The sequence below is a fragment of the Helicoverpa armigera genome, chromosome 8 (genome assembly GCF_030705265.1).
Source record: "Helicoverpa armigera isolate CAAS_96S chromosome 8, ASM3070526v1, whole genome shotgun sequence".
In the NCBI taxonomy this organism is placed as follows: Eukaryota; Metazoa; Arthropoda; class Insecta; order Lepidoptera; family Noctuidae; genus Helicoverpa; species Helicoverpa armigera.
Genome location: NC_087127.1, coordinates 7,449,990 through 7,471,332, shown reverse-complemented (window position 1 = coordinate 7,471,332; position 21,343 = coordinate 7,449,990). Strand labels below are relative to the sequence as shown.

General features: G+C 32.8%; 1 protein-coding gene across 1 annotated transcript; it reads left to right on the top strand.

Moving 5' to 3' along the window:
• Positions 1–4,704: 4,704 nt before the first annotated feature.
• Positions 4,705–20,539, top strand: LOC110374797 (allatostatin). Its single transcript, XM_021332679.3, has 4 exons — positions 4,705–4,860; positions 16,278–16,378; positions 17,371–17,504; positions 19,644–20,539. The coding sequence occupies exons 2-4, from the start codon at positions 16,292–16,294 to the stop codon at positions 19,798–19,800; spliced, it is 378 nt and encodes a 125-aa protein (XP_021188354.3). The 5' UTR covers positions 4,705–4,860; positions 16,278–16,291; the 3' UTR covers positions 19,801–20,539.
• Positions 20,540–21,343: the final 804 nt, after the last annotated feature.

Sequence of the window (21,343 nt, the reverse complement as noted above, 5' to 3'; positions counted from 1 at the left end):
CTAGAGGAAGCATCATGTTTACAATTACTGAAATCCCTTATCTTGCGAGTGCAGCTCCTAGGTAAGTTCTGAGATTTGTAGTTATGCTGCACGGCTATTCACGTTGATTTCAAGTGTGTAATTCCAAGAATTTATGCAAGTCCAAGTTAGTTACGTCACCACAACATACTTAGTATAAGGAATAGTACCTAAACTTACTTTTAATATCCTATAGTACTTACCTAATGTATAAGAATATAGATTAATTGCTTAAAGAAAACAACGGCTTAAGCCGTACACTAGTATTACAAGATTTTAAATTTTATTAGAATTTTAAACAACTCGCAGTTGTGAACGGGTTGAGCAAATTATTCACAAGCATTTTATTCGAAAAACACGTGGGCTTGTAAGTTGATATAATGGTTGCAGAAGGACGAACAGACACCCAAATGCAGGTTAAAATTAATAAATAAAACCCTGCTTTTCGACGGCTTTAATAAATAGCTCAATGGATATTCATTTCATTTTCACAAATTCTTCGTTCAGATTCAGATCCATATTGGCCCAGGTGATTTATTTGTGACTGTGGGTGATATCAAAATAAAATAGGCCCCTAAACGATTACCTATATCGGTGGGAATATTATATCACTCTTTTATCGCAAACCCCGAGCCAAGCGATTGGGCTTTGTTCCCCTAAGGTAGATTGATGTGTTTTACCGATTTTTAGATTCAGAACTTAATGTGTATGTAAAATAATAAAATTCATGTTTTTTCTTAAAGGGCAGTAGTAACTAAACTCCATCTACATTTCAGTAGCTAATTGTACTAAACAATTGAAAGGCGTTATTTCATTAAAAGTAAAGGTCACTGAACTGCTATTACAAAGTATGAATTGGCATATTTTTGGCATCGAATTTAGACCCACACAACACGCCTTATAATATTATTTAAAACATTGTTGTCATAACATCGCTTATCACCCCATACAATTAGTTGATTAATTATAAAACTTAATCGTCTTTTAATCTTGGAAAAGCCTTTCTTGTAAATTGTTCATAATGATTGTCGATTCACTGAAAAGGAGCAACTATTATTTTATTTAACAAATAGTTGATAAAATAGTAAGGCTTAGATAATTATCTATGGAATGATAGAGTAATAGAAAAAAGGCACGTTTATAATCTATTTTGTAACATTATCTCGTAGACCTCATACACTGGCTTGTAAAAATAAAACCTGTATATAAAAATACAAAAGAGTTTTTTTTGTATTTTCAGGAAAGATCCTTTAAAATCCTACGTAAGACAGAGGGTCGTACGACCACTTGTAACTGTAATAACCTTTTGTGAGTTAAGGTAAAATGTAGAATAAACGTTTAAAACTTCGACGAGGCACACACGTGTCAGTATACTTTCCAACGAGGCGCAAGGCATAGTGACTAAATATAAAATCTTTGCGAAACGTGGCTCCAACGTAGTAACGTCACAACTTCGTCATCAACACTTTTCTTTATTTCAATTTCAGGACGCGTATTCATGTAACATTTCGAGGAAATGTCTAATTAAGCATACATTCTACACCAGATACTTTAGCTTGGTTGAATGTTATGTTCATTTATAATACCTTTGACGTACACTCAAAGTTCGTAGAACGACATACCTACCAAGGAATGAAGTTCTGTTTTAGTATGATATCATATTCATTTTGCTATTGAATCGTAACAAGTTCACTGTAAAACAAATGCCTAAATAAATTTTATTTTATTAAAATTCAGGAGGGCCACGTCATGTCATATTTAAGTGTAAAAGAAACGCAAGCTAAAATCACTTCAAGTAAACATGTCGGTCTATGATTCAAGGCAAAAAAATATCTAAATATACGTTTCGTGCAAAAGGAAAATTAACAATATTATGCCTGATGATAGCAGTATATATAACTACGATCATTTATATAGATTGAGCTCTTTTTAGTACTTTATTGTTGCTACTACATACGGCTAAATCATTCTGGGTATTCAATAATCCCGGTACTTATGTGGGTTTATTATTAGGTGTGTAATCTATGTACGACTATATTATATTTATCTACTAGTGACAAAATGAAACTGTTACATGACGTTACAAAGCTTTATGAGAAAAGGTTCCGAGAGATTGAAAAACTATCTAAACTATGTATGTATGGTAGGTGTCATCAAAGAGATATGTTCATTGTTTTAGAATCGAAACACTCAGATTTAGTTTTTAATATAAAATGTTTGACTGATATTACGTAGTCGTTTATTGATTTGTTCAAATAGGTATAGTAGGTGAAAATAGAATATACTTTCCTGAATAGGTAAATCATTAAGTATATGAATATAACATAAATTACTTCTCTTGAAAATTTGCTGTTGAACCTTGTGTGATTAGGGACAATCAAGTAACTATATTTTTCTTTTAAGTCTGAGAAATGGTATGAAGTACGTTATTCGATATTGATACTAGATAATCAAGCTATTCATTGAACATTAACCGAGAATATTTTTGACCGCAGACAAACCACACAAAAGTGTAGTAAGACAAACAAGAATATTAATATGCTCAAACACTTATAAAGTGGTATAATTTAGGAATAGCAAGCTACGGGTACTTTGTACAGCATACACCATGCTTACTTCACCCAGCATCATCTTTCCCTATATTATAAAAGTGACCGAAGCTATTAGAGTTGATATTTTGGAGAATATAGGTGATAATTTATAGAAATTAATAAGCCAGTCACTTTTATCTGGGTGTGAGAAAAAGACCCCTAGGAAGCAGTCAAAACCGCAGAAAACAGACAGTACTTAATAACATACTCTCATCAAACGTGATTCATAACAAAAAATCCAAGAGAAGTCCACCCGATTGAGGCTATTTGTCATTTTTATCTTGATAGTTTACACAGGCATAATCGGTGCTCGCCATTCACGAACAAAATTGTTATTAAAGCCTATCGTGTCATATTGAGAGATAATTTTATCATAGTGTTGATGTATTGCCTCATGGCTGCCAACAATCCCATTAACTGGATGTTGACCGAACAGAAATTGGATAATAACTAACTGTTTTGTTAGTTGTGGGTACCTAATTACAATTAGTAAGTAGTGAAGGTAGACTTGGTTTGCATTTTTATACCCTAAAATACTATGCGGTAATCAACAAGAACAATTTTAACGTCTAGCACAGTACAGCAAGAATGGATTCTTAGGACTTTATATAATCAAAGGACTTTAGGTAAAAAAAAAGACAGGTATTCGTGGATGAGGGTTAAATCCTCCAGTGTGACTTCATAAAACGAAATAATAATACTTAATAGATAGGTATTTTTAAGTTAACCTGAACACCCACATTTTGATAAAATTATCCACAAAAATATACAAATATGCATTCAACTCAATTTTGAATATCTTCAAGTAAAACCTTAATGCATTTGCACTCTCTCGAAATACGTTTTCAATGCAAGCAACTTGTATGAAAATGTGACGTCGCACTTGTGGTGTACTTGCCTGGCTTTACTCAACTATGTTGGGGTCCACTGGATGCAGTTAAGTACCTGGGCAACCCGGTATTCCTTGCCAAGTCTTACTTGCTGTCTGATTTTCTGGCCCGTAAGAAAGTTCCAAAGTTGTTCAAATAATAGCCTGGACTCTGAAAATTGATCTTCCGAAACATGGAGAAACAAACACGTCATGACAAGATCATCACCCATCCCCGGACTGACCACGCCAAACGTGGCTTAAGCTTATGATTGATCGACCCGTGCCACTGTTACTTAGCATCGACCTCGTAAAAAATGTGATTAATAAATTAAATTAATTAAATATTGTTTATTTTAGGTAATTACCCATAACATACACTAGATACTTACAGACTAACACAAACATGACTTAAACTTTGAAATAATATACTTGATACCATTTCCCTATTTTATTCTGAAAGTTTGTAATTAAAAATCGTAATTCAGTTTATCATTCAGGAAAATCAGATCTCAGCTTATCAAAGACTTTATCGCTAAAGTTTGTGTTGTTTTGATTACGATATATTGACTGTACCATTAAACGGAACGATAACAGATACATAATTTGTGAATCCATAAATATTATCAAGTGGCGACCTGTCGTAGAACTTGTCAGTTTTAATGAATGGCTTTTAGAATTTAAAGTTTTGAAAATTAACATAATCATAATATATATTACTAAGACATTCCTGTCCGTCTATCTGTCACCGTGATAGTAAATAATTTCACAGATGATCTTCTTTGCTGCTATTTTACCAAACTTGAACTAAAAACTAGAATAAAATAAATATTTAAGGGTTATGGTAGCCTATTTAATAAACGTGTTTTTTTTCTTGATATTGATAACAGCAACAGGTAGTCGATTGAAATATTCACAGAATTTTGGGCATACTTACTTATGTACTTTTTTTAAATAAAATTAAGATTCTAAAACATTTTTTTAGTCTATTTTATTGAACATCGTCTGATTTAACTATCCAGTTTTAATATGTTTACTGTTTTTATACATCAATTTGTTCCAAATAATTTGTTGAAAAATCAAATCCTAACTATAATTAATTTTACAAATCGTCAATCAAAATCTCGTATCCCCGTAGCGCCGTAGCCCCGTAGCAGCGTAGCGCCCTACGGCACCTACGCAAGTGAAACACGCGGCGTAGCTTACGAGCGTATCGCTATATAAACCGCGTCGACACCTCGCTACGCTCATTTCCTTTCAAAAACCATCGGAGGAGACCACGGAAGCAGCACATACAGCCTCCCTCGCTTACTTATAAAAGTGCTCGTTGTTAGTTGCTTGTTATCAACAACTGCGTTTGTTTCAACGGGTTTTACAGAAAAGGTAAGTTTTTAAAAATGTTCTTTATTATTCATTATATTTATTCATTTATAAAAAAATATATATCATAAACATAATTGAAATATTTATTTAGGTGTAAAAAGATTATTATTTTATTAAAATAAAATACTATTTACAGTAACTTAAAAAATAATAAAAAAACTTTTTATGTGATTTCACAAAATTATCTGAAATATTACAAAATAAACTCACTTAAAATGAGCTTTTATGTCCATTTCACAAGAAACACAAATTAATTGTAATTATTTGTTTTATCACTAATAGTTTTCGTAACTGAAACAAATAGATCCAACTATTATTTTACGAATAATTTTCGTAACCGAAGAACAAGAATCTCACTTTAGTTTTACACCACTAATCCATAATTTACACAGCTGAAAACGTAATTAAAATTGTCACCACACTATTAAATCTTAACTAGGCTACTTAATGCAAAGACAATAGAAAAACTTTATTAATATCAACTTACGACCGCTCTATGGTAAACTAACTTCACGGCACTTTACGCTCGTGAAATACTTGCAAACTTAATATATTTAACAATATAGAGGATAATCAAGTGGTTATTACTTTAGAAATTGATAAATTACTCTTAAATAAGTTGTTGGTGCTATGTGAGAAATAATTTTGTTGTGAAAAAATGTTAGGATAGCAATTAATGGGTGTCCAAACTCGAGCAGAGGAAATAAGAGTTTCAAATAATACGATTTTTTTTATATTAATGCTCGTTTTCAAAATTGTGTATTAATAAAGCCTAGAACATTATTCAAATAAAATCAACATTTATAGGCTCGAACATGCTCACTAATTGCTTTTTGAGCGAATCTACTAAACTTTGAGAGTAAGGAGTAAATTAAAATATTTAAAACTGTTCAGAGAATGAGCCGCCTTTTACAACTTACAAATCTGGTGCCGTATTTATTTCTAAAGTTATGTTACCACATTGTCAAGAAATTGGATAAAGACTCATTTTGTTATGAATATATTGTGTACAATAGTAAAATTACTATATTTGTCACAAATCAATGGAAGCACTAGTTTTTTCTAAAAACAACTGAAGAAGATACAGATTACGCAAACATAGATTCGAACAAATATGAATAATATACATATTTGTGTAACTTGAAACTATGAGGAGCAGATATTATTCCAGTCACTACTTTCAGTTACTTGATGAAATGTTTATAAGTATAAAATTTATTTTAATTTCAACGCGAGCGATAAATAAAATTTATGAGAAAATTCATGCGTATTTTACGGAAGTTGGAAACTTAGTAAAGTGAAATTAAGTGTGCAAAGTAAAATTAAACATTTTTATTACAGTTATAAAGTAACTTTCTGATTGGGATATTGAATGTTTCCATATTTTTGAATTGGAAATGTATATATATCCCAAAAATACATATTTATATAAGATAAAAATATATTTGTAGTCGTAAGTAAGATGATTATTTAATCTAATGCGTTTTTTCTGTAATAAGAATAATTTATTATGTTGCACACAACTAAAGGAAAATAAAGTGCAAACAACATTATTATAGTTTTACCGTAACTTGAAATAGGAGGAACGACATTTAAAGATTAGGCAATTTTTTTTTGCATTACAACGACATGACATTGATAGCCATTGACAAGCGTCATCAAAAACAGAACATTTCCTAACATTTATACACTTGCACCCATTGAAAAGTATTGCATGTAACCCATTGAAAAGTACCTTTTCAATACATTTTCGTACTTTGAAATACGGTCGATCCTATATTCATTTAACGACAGTCGTTTTAAGGAGTCATTATCTAGAAGTGCCATAGAAATTATGCCAACGCCATTTAATGGTTTCAATAACGCTTCCTTTTAGGAATGATAATTTTATCACCATTTCAATCGAATTAAGTATTACAATTTAAAACACTTTATAATTAGATAAATGATTTCAGGAACATTCATTCGATAAAATAATAAATATTGCCTCCAGTTATCCATGTGGCAGTGACAGCCTTTTGCTATGCACGAATTTCAGTATCAATACCTGAAATCAAAGGAACTGTAATTACGTAAAATTCTCTTCTGACAATGTATAGTGTTGTTTAACTCATAATTAACAGGAAACAATTATAATTATTGGAAGGCCACATTATTGAGCATCGAAATACATTGTATAAAGTAGAACCCCTAATTTATTCGCTTAATATTCTTACTAACATAGTTTTAAAATATGAAAAAAGAACCATTAGAAATTCATAAACGTTTTTCATTTACTTAATTGATTAAGTGATGATGATTGAAAATTTTCCTATGATCAATTTTACAATCATCATCGGCAAATGATTTGTAAAAACTTACCGCCAATAAGGATCGACCACGAATACTGATTAAAAAAATATATATTAGAAAACTAAAGAGCGTCAAAAAATCCTCCTCATCCTCATATAAAAAAGTTCTTTGAGCTGAACTTCATTACAAAAAAATATATAATATACCCACTAAAATATGTACGATGTAAAGAATGTCTGAGTATAAAGAAGTCTAATTATGTAGAGTACAATCATATTTCAATTTCTAATATACTTTAACATATTATCTTAGTTTGTATAAAGAAACTAATCCTATTTAGATGCGCCCCTGCCACACATAACTATTGATAATATATAATCCCTCAAGAATGTAAAGGAAAGGAAAAAGTCTGCACTGTAACATTGCAGGAAAAACACTTGTGTGGTTTATGGTCACAAATTAACTTAGACCTACTTGCTTACTTTATCACGGTCTTGGCTCTATGCATTGCCCTAGCGGTGGAAATCGAGTGAAAAGCAAATACGTTCAGTAGTTTCGATTCAAACGTGGTAAAGGACGTTATTATATAATAATATGAAGTGATGAACATCATATTCTTTATAAATAATTGATGTCCAAAGATTTTACAATTACAACGAATCAACTACGACGTTACAGAAAATTGTGGTTACCATTTTTGGCCAACAGCAACAAAGTTCTAACACACAGTACAGCAATCAAGAAGGCTTTATTTAGTTCTGGGCCTGAAACTGTATTCTATCTACATACATTCATAGACAAAATTCAACGACCCATCGGAAAGAGGATGACACAAAACGTGCTAACCTTTTTTTAGTTCGATCGTGTCGCTGCATCCAAAAAATTGACGATGCACTCACGAATTTTGTAGAAAACCGTTTCAGAATTCATAAAAAACCTATAGACCTTGTCAACAGCAATTTAACATGTTCCTGAAAACGAAACATGTTTGAAACGAACTACAATATTTAAAGTTTTTTTTGTTATGTTGTATATGAGTTAGGAGCATTGTTTGAAGACTGAAAAGGAATATTACGTGCTTTTATTTCCATGGTAAATAATGTGCACTGTGAGAATGCGTTAGCTTGACTTACATTCATACAGTTTCATATCACATCTTAATTAAAGGAAGTTATCTTAAGGGTTAAGAACAATACTACTCTAATTTACTAATTTACTCCTCGTATGAAAGCTCCAGGCTTCTGTAAATGGCTCACTATTTATAGTATTACACCCGGTTATAATTAAGTGTGCGGATCACTTACAAGTTCCAGCAAGGACGGGTCCTCGCTTTGCACCGTACACTCCGGTAATTTCCGGCTTGCATCTGCAAATGCAACGGCTAATTAATAAACCCTACAGCAGATGCTTTGGTTACCACTAAAACGGTTTAAAAACAAGTTTGATGGTTTATAAAATATGTTCTTTGTTCTGATTGAAATCAAGAAAAACCAACATCAAATACCAATAAAAGATCTTTTATGATTGGTGTAAATCAATGTATGATTAAAAAATATTGAACTGAAACATGAGTCGTCAGTGGTTCATTTGCTCTTTAAAAAACTAAGGAGCTTACATATGCCCAAGATATATGATAGAAAAGAAATCAAGTACCCCACAAAGTGAGTTACTCAACCTGTAATGGGATCAATTTGTTTTCTCTCATCAATGTCCAGCGAGCCCTTGAATACATTTACGACAAACAAAAATGCAGGAAAGGGTCTTTCTAAATTCATTTATAATGTCTCTGCTGACTTAAGCAAAATAGTGGAGAGGCCCTGGACCCAATTTATGCAGGATCTATTTATTCATTGGCCTACAAATCTCCCCTATCAATTTCGTATCTATAAAAAACCTTTTTTAACTGATACTTCCAAATTGGTAATTTATTTATTTTTAAGGAAAAAGACCTGTATTTTGAATATGTGTACGTAAGTTGAAAGGGTTTTAAGCAGCCTCAGAAAGCTACTCAACATGTAACATGTATTTCATAAATAGTCGACAACATTAAGTTATATTTTTCATGTTGATAGACTGCATTTGTTTACCGCTATATTACCTACAGAAGGGCGCATAAGAAGCTTGAGTCCTAAGAAAAACTTTTCATATCACCCTTGCTTACAAAGTGAATGATAATGAGCCGGGTGCGCAGATGTGCACCGACCATAAACACAAACAAGCTGTTTACATCGTCAGTCTATCTCCGGGAGACTGGAATATTAAACTGAGACGGATGTTTATACGACTTTCTTAATCACTTCGAATATATTCTGTGTCAAAGCAAGCTTGAAATGTAATTTCTACACTGTAACCTGATTAATGAGGATTCACGCAAAGGAGATTAAGAGCCCCCGCATACTGCAGAGTTAAACTGTCGGCCAATATAATGATGGTTGGTTGACAGATTATTTTGACGGTACTCAGTCGTGAATCCAATTAAACTTTAAGTCGGTCGGATACCGCACAGCCGGAACCTGATCATTATAATGTGCGTAATACCGTTCATCTCCATACGGATTTACTCGGTCTTCAATTTTTTGCAGTTCATCACTCCATCATACTAGTGGGAGTCCTTGACTACCATATTCTAGATTCAAGAACCTTTTACCTGACAACAGTCAAATCATCATAAAAAATATTTATATTTGTATTTTGGGACGAAGATTCTACATTCAGGGATAAACAAGACCTCCACGGACCAATATTACTATGTTCGACCTAAGCCCGAACAGTTACAAAATTATACGATGATATGAAAAACTTTACTCCGTTTAGGAACAAAAATAAAATCACTCTTGCCCACCCGAGGGTGTATTTTGGTGAAAAGTAACCAGCTAAACATGATGTCATTTATCAACTTTATCCATAAAACAAAGTTATTTACATTTTTCGTGTGGTTTAGATTAAACCTAAAACACAAAAGATCACCTTCTTGTTTTTATGGCCAATCTTAGTATTTTTCTTTCGGATTACTACAACAAAATTTATAGCTCAAAGATTGACAAGGGTAGCGAACGAATTGATTTCTTATTCTTAGTATTTACCTTATCCCTAAAGGATATTCCCTAAGATCTGGCTACAATTTCGCAATAATTTAAACATGTGTATGTAGTGCCCTATCCATCACACAATACATAGCCAGATTGCATTGTGACACCAGATTTGTATCACAAACTTGCGCACTTCAATATTCATGCAATATCAAGAAACAGTACCTAAGGAGGACATGCAGATATACTGTCAAACCAAGTAAAACATGCTGATGTAAACTTAAGTACTTATTCAATAAATAAGTAATTATTCAAATGAGACTTTGAAAGTTGACATTAAAAAACGCTAAAAAGCTTATTCCAAGAAGAGACTAGTAATATTTAACAACATGCAAGACGGGAGCTCTCACTTTATGCATCGTATTCGTTCAGCCTGATCGCTTTTGCATATTAATACGTTGTCGCTCTCTCAATCTACTATTAAGCGTATGGATCTATTTACATTGCCCTTATAGGAGGTAATCAAATTGAAATTGTGTCGTTTACGGAAATTGGCTTATTAACATTATGAAAATATGCGATTTTTCATCATGTCTGAGTAATTCTTTAAAGAAAATATAAGAAATTATTTTCAAAGTTCATAACGTAAGATGTTTTTTTCACATATTTTATTCAGACAGGTTATGCTTTTGTAAGCCTTCGTAGAAAGTTCAGGTAACTTTTTAAACATTATAATGGACGCTGGAAAATTGTTTAAGTCGACAAGGAAAATGCTACCACGAGTTATGTTTTATGAGAGATGGTAGAAAATACCTGCGTGTCCGTTGAATGCATTACATGCTAACTACTTTTACATTACTTACTTTTTTTTTAGAACTACTTTTTGATGTTTAATTGAATAACCGAGCAAAAATCATTCACAAACTCACTGCCACGTTAAGTTCATAGTACACGAAAAGTAGTACATAAGTATCTGAAGGAAAACACACGGCCGTCATTCATAGTTTGCGAACTTTTACTTAATAAGGAATGTTTTTCTATTTCTTATTTCCTTGTCAATAAAACATGTCTGATGTTAGAAACTCCATCAGACCCCCTTTACCGAGTCTCACTCAGTTACAAACTAATAGTAAATTCTTTCCCTATAAACTTTTTACGGGTTTTTCAATAAACAAATACTCTTTTTTTTGTATCCCAAATACTTTCACTTAGTTAACGTGGGACAGTTAAGTTAAATGGAATAAAACTTTTAGATAGTAATTTAGAGTAGATAATAAAATAAAAATACCTTACATAGGTACATTAGATTGAGATCAAATTAAATTATAGTTTTTTTTATTAGGAAATCAAATAAGCTTAATTTGAACTTTACAAGAATGTGGAACTGTGAAACGTACTAAGTCACATAATTAATTTCCTTTTCCTAATGAAAAACCTAATTGGGTACACTTGCCCACCCCAGGAAGGAGAACCGTCTAATTATACCTACTTTCGATAGGTAAATCAATGAAGCAATCCCAATATAACTGAAACAAAAGCCTGAGTATGATATTAAAATAATCTAGAACAAAAATACTCGTTAGTAATGAGTGTTTCTAATATGCAATGTTTTCCATTCGGCTGAGTACAGTAATCGTGAAATATATTCTAAAAACAATACTTTTTACATTTCGTGAGCCTCGGCTTTTGTAACGGTCGATGTGCGTAGATGCAGGCACATCTATTGTCTTCACAGTCGACTGACAGTCTGTCAATGGAAATTAAAACAATAGCTTTATATTTTTTGCATATTCGACGTCGCTAAGTCTACACCGCCTCTTTTCATGCAGCGCCAATATTTTCATGTTTTTCGGGAGAAAACGTGCTGTGTATCGATAAATAGTGTCTCATATATCCAATTTATTTGTCAAGGCGATTCCAAATCCGCAGGGTGACCGTAATTTGCACGCTTTGTGATACGAACCCCCACAGGGATGTTATGAAGACGTATGAGAAAGGTTATACCTCTAACCTTTATAATGGCTGCGGATTTTTTTTCAATGAAAAATATATAAAAAGATCAATCTAGTTGATAGTGGGCTGGATGTTTGATTTTTCATAATGTAATGAAAAACATGAAAAATGGATTCTTTTCTCGTTATTTGCACCATTTTGTGGCTACACGAACAATTTATATTGTGGCAAAGTTATTATAGCCTATAGTGAGCTACGATAATGCCAAATGACGTTTTGTTTCAAAGATTTCAGTGAGTGATGAAAACTAGATCTTTCTTAAATAACCTTTCGCCTAGTAATATGAGTAGATGAACTTTCTGAAACAGGTATACTTTAGTAGATACACGAAATGTTATGAAGATTTGTTTACGTAAAGTTTGGCAAAGTTATAGTGAAGGTTAATTAATTGTGTTTAGGCCATTGTTTGCTTAGGATATTGTAAAATATATGAACACAAATAACAACAACCTTTATGAAGAACTAAACACTCTGACATAAATATATTGGAATTTTAATTATTTTGTAGCATACGTGTTTGTTGTGTTTATGACGTGTTGACACGGATGAAGATCTGGGTAGTAAAATAAAACAATGTGGAATAATCCGAGGGCCGAGTGTCCGGCCCAGACGGGTGACCCCGAGCCTACGTACATGTCAATTGGGTGTTGTGGAGACAACATGTTCTTTATATCGTCCACGTAACGCATACATGGGTAGATTAAATAAGAAAATAAACAAGCGTAATTACGTCGCTGCGTGGACAGGGTCACATATTGGTGAAAAGGACGAGTTTCTATGCGGACCCTGACCGGACATTAGTGTTTTAGCTTGTGTCTTTAAACAACGTCACAATATAGAAGAAAATGATGCCATTATAGAATACAGTAATCCGTACAGTAATTTAATTTTATAGTTAAAAAAATAACGGATTGATTTTTCTAAAACTTGGTAGTCCAAAATAATTATTCTTTCAGTAAGTTCTAAAATAACTTACTTGCTTTAACCAAAAGTTAAAAATATGTGCTTAGGTAAACCCGGAATCTGTACTTCAACGAAATTAATGTTTGGAAATAATTTCAGCACTGATGAAGTACATAGAGCAGAAATATTAATTATATGCTTGAAGTCTCGCTATGTGAACTCTTCAAACGAAAATACTATTAGCTTTCAAGGAAATAGTAGGTAGCTTTGGAGTCCGATCAAACGTATTTTTTTCATTTTTTTTCAATGAAGGATAAATGGGTTTCGCAGATCTAGATTTGTTGGTTTTAATCTATGAATGGTGCATCTATAAATTCGGACATAGCTTTCAATTAAACCTGAAATAGGGAATGCTATGCAAAGTTTGGTTTGTTTAAGAATCGAATGGATTTTTAGAATCTTCCAATTAAGTAGTGATAACATAGATACGTACATTGTGACTGGCTTCTATAACATGAATTGAAATAATTACGCAATAAAGTACTTATGTAATATGTATTCGAATATTAGGTAAGTACTGAATGGTAATGGAATATTTACTTTTTAAGTATTTATAGATACTTAGACGCTATTTATTTTAGCACAAACGTCTATATCTGGTAATGATATAGACTCTATTAGCAGATCGAATAACCGCCATTAAGTATTACCTCCCAGGCAGCACACAAGTCAGATAACTGGCCAAGAATTTAACTCTATGCAGGGTTAAGCTTTATTATATATGAATATAAGCTGAGTGTATTACCAAATTATGTATTAAAGTTATTTCTTGCTATAATAATGCTATCAGCTGAATTAGTTTAGTAATTTGCGGATTTTATTTCTTCAAACTGAATAATCATCATAAAAAGACCTGCTACTCAAGAGTTCGTGTAATCTTTTGTATAACATTGGTATAAAATTCCATTATCAAGCATGATACTGGATAAGCTGTATTCTGTTTTCTTTTAGTTGTATTACACACTACACCTTGACAGTTATTCAGCTGCTGTATAAAATAGGCGTTGTTTCTGTTATGAAGCATATAGTGACTTAACAGAAATAAAGATAGCTGTTGTAACTACTTTATGACGCTTTGAGTATGAAATTACCGTCATATGCAGCTAACTGTAGTTAAAGCAATATTAACAGATTCTGATGCAGAAGTTTGCTGCGTAATGAGAAGTACTTAGACATTTTTAAGCTAGAAGAGCTGTTCTGGAAAGTTAGTCAGCATTTAACCGGCTGACAGAGCTAATTGTTTTGTAGGGTTATACTACGTGAAAATGCATCGCACGTTTGTAGTAGGTATATAGTACCTACTATGCTTATTTATTTGTATCGTACTATTATGAATTCTGTACTACAATAATTAGTTATAATTAAGTATGTAATTTTTCGTATCGTAATATTTTTTAACCGACTTCTAAAAGAATGAGGTTCTCAATTCATCGGAATCTTCTATAATTATCTGAATTTGATAAGAACTAAAAATAAAAAATAATATAGCTTTCCTATAATGTGGGTTTTTATTATTATATGACTGAATCCTAATTGTTTGATTTACAGTACGAATGTGTGTTATTATAGAACAGTTGTCGAAAAATGTTTAATGCAGTCCACTTTTAACCAGAGCACAACTTAAAAAGTGGACACTTATGGTCTGTTATGCATACATTAGACGATAAGCCACTGTGCAATCAGATTTTATTCAGAATGTGCGTCGCCATTATCAAACAACATAACCTAATTATAATGATGTGGAATTTTATACTCAATTACTCAAGTTTAATAACGAAATAAATATAATATTCTTAAAAAAGTTTTACAAGGTTATTTTTGAACCCTTACATTGAAATAAACTAAAAAAATATTTTACACGTAAAAAACATAACTAGAAGAAATTTTGTTTATTTCTTCAAAACCCGGCTTATCAGGAAGCGCGTGAAAAATTTACACGAAATATATATATATATACACGGTAAAGTTGCATGCGCACCTACAATTTCTTTCATCAAGCCTAAATAAGGGTAAAATTTACGATAGGTAAAATATTATACTACGAATATGTATAACTCTCTGTTCGGATTTGTCAATATTTAATTTGATCAACTTCTTGCTAAAATATACCTGAAATAAGCTAAACGCTGTGTATGATCTGAATATCTGAGCTTTGAAGAACTCAGTCAATTATAATATGTTCATTCATCATTCACTCATCATCTGGCTAAAAGAGCTGTAATGCTTGTGTTAAAGAACAAAATCTTTTTATGTAGAAGATATTCAGCTTGTCGTACAATTATTAAAAAGTTATTCATCTTTTACGTTGCTATTACACAGCTAATAGCAGTATATTTTGTGCCCAAATTGCTTGAATAACGTCTGAGTAAGCGCCATATCAGCTATTTACAGTAGTTTTTTTCTGCAATTAGCTTCTATGACTGCTGTTAAACAAAAATTACTCAAAAGGTTTGTGCTGGCTGGGCTATATATGATATGAGTTTTTTTGATAAAGAGATAACTTTATGATCGGAAACTGTTGCGTATTTATTGCTGATAAAGCTACCTGAGCGGCAAGGAATCAACAGTGTTTGTTTCCATTACCTTTAACGAGAATATCGCGTCAAAGGCCTCGGACATAAACCGTCACGTCACTTAAAGATTTTATGGGGTCAGCCCTTAAGTAAGTGGTTTTACTACTACTATTTTAGCGTGACCAGGTCTTTGCAAAAACAAGGAAAATTCCTTTTCATCCCAATTTTTTACGTGCCAAGAAGGTACTTAACAAGAGCCATAAAACATTTTAAAACCAATTTACAATGTATTTTTTTGCATGTGCCATTACAAAATCTCCGGCCTGTCTTAAATCATTTCGATATGGTTCGATATCTTTCAGTTACGTTCATGTTTGTTTAAGATAAAAGATCGGAATAAACCATTTACAAAGACAATGAATGGAAAAGTTAACTTCTTTGCAATTTGCCTTGATACTATTTTATTATTCACTAGCGTTCGCCAGGGTGTACGTACCCGCTTCCCATTGGAAATACTGATAGTCATTTTTCAAAACAAACTTTATAATTATGACTAATGTTTATAATTACATAACTTAATAATGTTTTTTTTTTTGTTTCTGTCTAGTTGAAAGGATCACAATGAAATCAAGCGCGTACAACGTTTTCCTGGCCATCGTCGCCGCTGCCTTAGCTTTACTGTTTGTCACAGTAAACGCTGCACCTATGGTAAGTGCAATACTTATTTGGATGGTCACCCATCCACGAACCGTGCGCACCAAGTTTTGCTTAACATTATGAAAAGCTAGAATCTATGTGTTAGTAATGAAAATAGCAATGTAACACAGGATTATGCAGCTATAATATAATATTAAAACATACATAAAGGACAATCCAAAAAATCGTAAAATATAATTAAATTTTTCCACGTTTTAAGATAGTAGATACATTAGCGCGTTATCAGCTTTGTTTGACATATTGTCAATTCCCAAACAAAATTGGGCTTTACAAAGTAGCTTTTACTGCTTTTAGTATATTTTGTTTACAATGTTTAAGTGTTTGCTGATGATAAAACGATAGACACATTATTAACTTTTAAACACTCATTATGTGCCATCAAAAATGTGTAGGTATCTGCACTTATGTAATCTGCTGTCACCAAAATTGGGGTTGCAACATAACAACATTTGTATGTAATCAAACCTGAATGTTACTCTTAGAGACTTTTCACTCACTCGCAAGAACCAAGGAACAGTTAATCAGATTTTAACGTAGAATAATTATGAGTCAGATTAAGTCACTTCTCAAACCCTTACAAGGCTAATATTACGTTAAAAGTAAATTAACGTAAGAGGTCTACAAAGTCTGCTCTTTAGGTCAATTTGCTTAACAAAATTTGTTGGAGCTCATTTTATAGCTTCATATAAGTGTGGATGCTAGGGAAGAATAGGAAATAATTTCTACGCGAGTCTCGTGAAGGAAAACAGGCTTATTTAATTACACAAATGAATGTGGTCAAAGAAGGAACACGTCGGAGAACAATAATTACATTTGGGATGCTTTTTGAAGTGTGAGCAATCAGTAGGCGGGTGTGAATTGTGTGGGATTTACCGAGGCGTGTAGCACCTCTAATAGGCAGCTAATGTGAAGCTAATGGGTCAGTGCGCTCACGAGTGGTGCGGCGCCTCGGTACACACGCTGAGTGACTGATGTTTGTTCAGGAGGCGGATGACGAGGCGGCAGAGAACACTCTGGTGGCACACCCGGACGGTGACATGGAAATGTCGGCTCCTTGGGATGCTATCAACACCGCTGCCCTGCGCAAACTACTACTGCAACTCGACGCTGAAGAGAGGTAACGTCATTACTTGATTTTTTGTTAGAAAACATGTACGTACGTATGTACTCACGATATTTGCAACATAAATATCGATAGCATTTAAAAGAGTAAAGATGAAAAAGGACAGAAAATATATGAAATTTAGATTGAATAAAGTGGTAGACAGTACCCAATCATTAAAATAACTTAATAACAAACCATAGCATTAGGACGTTAGCCAAATTGTTGTCAACTTAGAACTAATGTGTAACAAAGTGTGAAGTAGCCTAGACTGTTAGTCGTAGGGCTTAAGTTACTTTGTGTTTAGCTCCGAGACTCGTTTTAGTAAGTAGTAGGTCGCCATCTGCAAACTAGAGGTCTGGCTCCAAACATCGTTCCCAAAAATGTAACACTAAATACAGGGGACTGTTTTATGAATTGAATTAATTTGACAAGGGCTTGTACAAGAGTCGTTAAACATGTTGCTAAACATTTGAAAGTTAAATTGGTTTTATTGATTAGGATTATTGAGATAGTGCCTAAATGATAATGCCTTTTTTCTTGCACAATAGCTATAGATTATCAACATCTAAATATATGTATTAAAAGTTACATAGATTGAATATCATGAATGGATTAAAAGGAAAAATAAAAGAGAATTGTGATTGCTTTACAACTGTCTTCCGCTAATGGAAAATGTCCTCCCTTGTGGGAACTGTTGGAAACGGATAACATTATTTTTTACTCGCGGTTTCCTTATACCTAAATATTTTAAGGATTTTTATGCATTAACAAAAAAATATGCTTGAAACAATTTTTTGGTAATGAAAAGGTAAGGTAAGGTAAGGTACCTAAAATAACATAGATAATAATGGTTGTTTTACAGTTATAAGCTTCTTATGCGAACCATTTCGTAGTTACACTGAGAGTATGAATGTGGGCCGTCACAAAGGTAATCTTTTAAAAGGCCACCTTTTCACCAGAAACCTGATATAAGATCAAAAATGAACATTTCCTTTATTTTTCTAAATGGCCATTTTCTGCGATCTCTTCCGTGTATTTCAAAACCATAAAACGAAGTAGTCGTATCATTAAGCATACATATTTAGTCACTAGAAAAAAAATGCAATGCCAATAATTAGGGGCGATTTCTTATAACTATAACCATCACTAGAGGTGAATGCTGTGACAAATAAAGAAGGACAGCTAAAAATATTTATGACGCTTACATAATCAAGATTGCACCCATTTCCCTGCCATCATAGTGTAAACGCTTAGAAAATAAATTAGTATGCACAGTTGGTACATTAGTGCCACTTATAAGGATTTATTGTGCAAAGTGGCACATACGCGTCCCGGCAAATTAAACCTGATTGATTTTGCTGCAACCTCGTTGCATAACTTTAGGTAATTGTTTACGTTAACCGATAAATTGACATCGGGGAAACTTACGAAAATTGGCAAAACACAGTACAACAGTATAACATGTAAAGCAAAGACAATAACTTGCTATGTAATTAACGTGTATTCATTTACAACTTTCTATTGGCAACATTCTAATTGCACTAAAATATGTAGGTGAATAGGCTTTTTGTAGATTTTTTTATTATGTAATTCTGTATTTTACTTCAGGAAAATATCCTTGTATTCAATAGAGATCCCAAAACGGACATTCTCCCGTAGTTCTAGAGGTACATAATAATGTAATAGGTGTTGGAATGAAATGAAAATAAACACACACAAACAAGTGACGACTTAACAGGCTGACTTGCAAAGCGACCGCGAGCGAAATTGCTTTTATAATTCTGATTGAATTTGTATATTTAAAAACGTTTGTTTCTTTCATAATATTGCCCAGTGATCGAATATTGAGTAGGTCCGTAAGATGATTATAATATCCTTTTACAAGTAGGTATTAACTAGAATCAATTATTTAGTATCTGTCATAATGAGGTAGCAAAATGCGACCTCAGTAAAAGTAGATAATGTTAGCCAAGGAATCTTTTATTTATTTGTAACACGCTTAGGTACCTTTATATTAGCTTCACTTGTAAGTAACTATGTATGTTTATAACATTATCTGACATCGCCTTTTATCCATTTGGGTACCTACACTGTACTCTCTACATGGTAATCTCGCCATACTCCTTACTAAATGTTGGTACTTCACAACAGGATGGGCAGGGTGACTCGCTCGTGGCCCCAGGCGGAGCCCCGCGGCTGGGGCCTGCGCGCGCTGGACGGGCGCCTGGCGCGGCAGTGGCGCGCCGACAAGAGGCAGGTGCGGTTCCGCCAGTGCTACTTCAACCCCATCTCCTGCTTCCGCAAGTGAACGCCACCAGCTCAACGATGCATCGACCCTATGACCTAGTTGTGTAGTCACCACGATTCATGTCATCTCATATTTTTTTCTTCAAATAGACCTCGTATCAAAGGCCACATTGTGAAACGCTGTCACACAAAAGCACTGTCAAATTATTTATTTACTACCCGAAATATTAGGACCGTTTCATAATGAGGTCATTGATTATCAGAAAATAATTCTATGAACATACATACATGAAGTGTAAATAAATTGTAACCACATTAATGTCGCCTAGTGTACTAGTAAAGAACACTTATTTATCTTAAAACATCTATCACAGTTCAAGTAAAATGTCATAATAAATTACTATTTTAACGCCAAAGTATTTCTAGAAGTAAACTAAATTAAAGCATAATAATAAATCTGAATTATAACTAACTTGTTTTTGAATAACATCTTTGATTAAACCTTCCTTAGTAGATCGTGTCTAGTCATAGCTTATAATGTCTGTCTAGGTCAAAATACGATTTTAGGGTACTATACGATATACGTTTATTTTATTTTTATTTCAATAAATTTTCAGACTAATGAAAGAACGTATTTTTATTAGTTTACGTTACAAAAACTTTGTCACTCTGGTTTTACATTATAATCTCTACTTACATTATACTTAAGAACTATTATAATATATACATTATGTAAAATCTATACTAAAAAAAACTATTGTAGATAAGTGTTATTATTAATAAAGATAATCAAAGAAATACATTCTTGTTTTTTTTAATGCATGTATCATTCATATTTTCAAATGTTGGAGACAAACATATCGAGATATCAACATACATATACCAATCTATATAGCAACATATTTCATAAAAACTTAACTAATTCTCGACAAAATGTTCCTAACATTATTATTTCGGTAGGTAAATAACGGTTATTATTCGGTAGGTTAACACGAAACAATAGCCAGAAAGGAACCTTTCATTATTTTAAACACTAACACATTAGCCTGCTTCTAAAGAGTCTTTCAAATTATTTTCTCTAGCATAGGATCCAGTAGTGTTTCAGTCATTAGCTCAAAATTAAAGCTGTAATACAAGAGAGGAATTTAACGAATAGCTTTTTAAAACACAATTTACTCGAACAGAGCAACTTCTCAATTAAGAGGTTCCTCAGTCTTTTGAGCACAAAGGAACACAAAGTTAAATTCTGATGATTAAACAGTGCTTTGTACTAGCACTATCCAGTACTATCTAGTTTTTTTCTGTCTGCATTAAATGCAAATTCTTCATGTTGCTGTGCAGTTTAAGGCTGGTCGGTTAACCAACGTCGTGAAGATACCATTAGCAATACAAATGTTCCGAAGCTGCCCCAGTAATCCGCAGAATTCAAATAAAGCTGAACGTTTCAAAATACCTCGCAGTAAACGAACTGAGTATAATGTCAAAGTGAGGGATTGTCTTTATTTACATAAAATTTTTTTCGTCACACTTCAAGTTCATTTCAAGACGGATTTTGTGTATTGTTTGAATATGTATGCTTTAAGTTATTCAATATTTCTCACTTA

Excerpts from the sequence above, each read along its gene's own strand:
- LOC110374797 (XM_021332679.3), top strand. The coding sequence starts at position 16,292 with ATGAAATCAAGCGCGTACAACGTTTTCCTGGCCATCGTCGCCGCTGCC. Across the intron at positions 16,379-17,370 it reads CAGTAAACGCTGCACCTATG|GAGGCGGATGACGAGGCGGC; the intron begins GTAAGTGCAATA and ends ATGTTTGTTCAG. Across the intron at positions 17,505-19,643 it reads CAACTCGACGCTGAAGAGAG|GATGGGCAGGGTGACTCGCT; the intron begins GTAACGTCATTA and ends ACTTCACAACAG.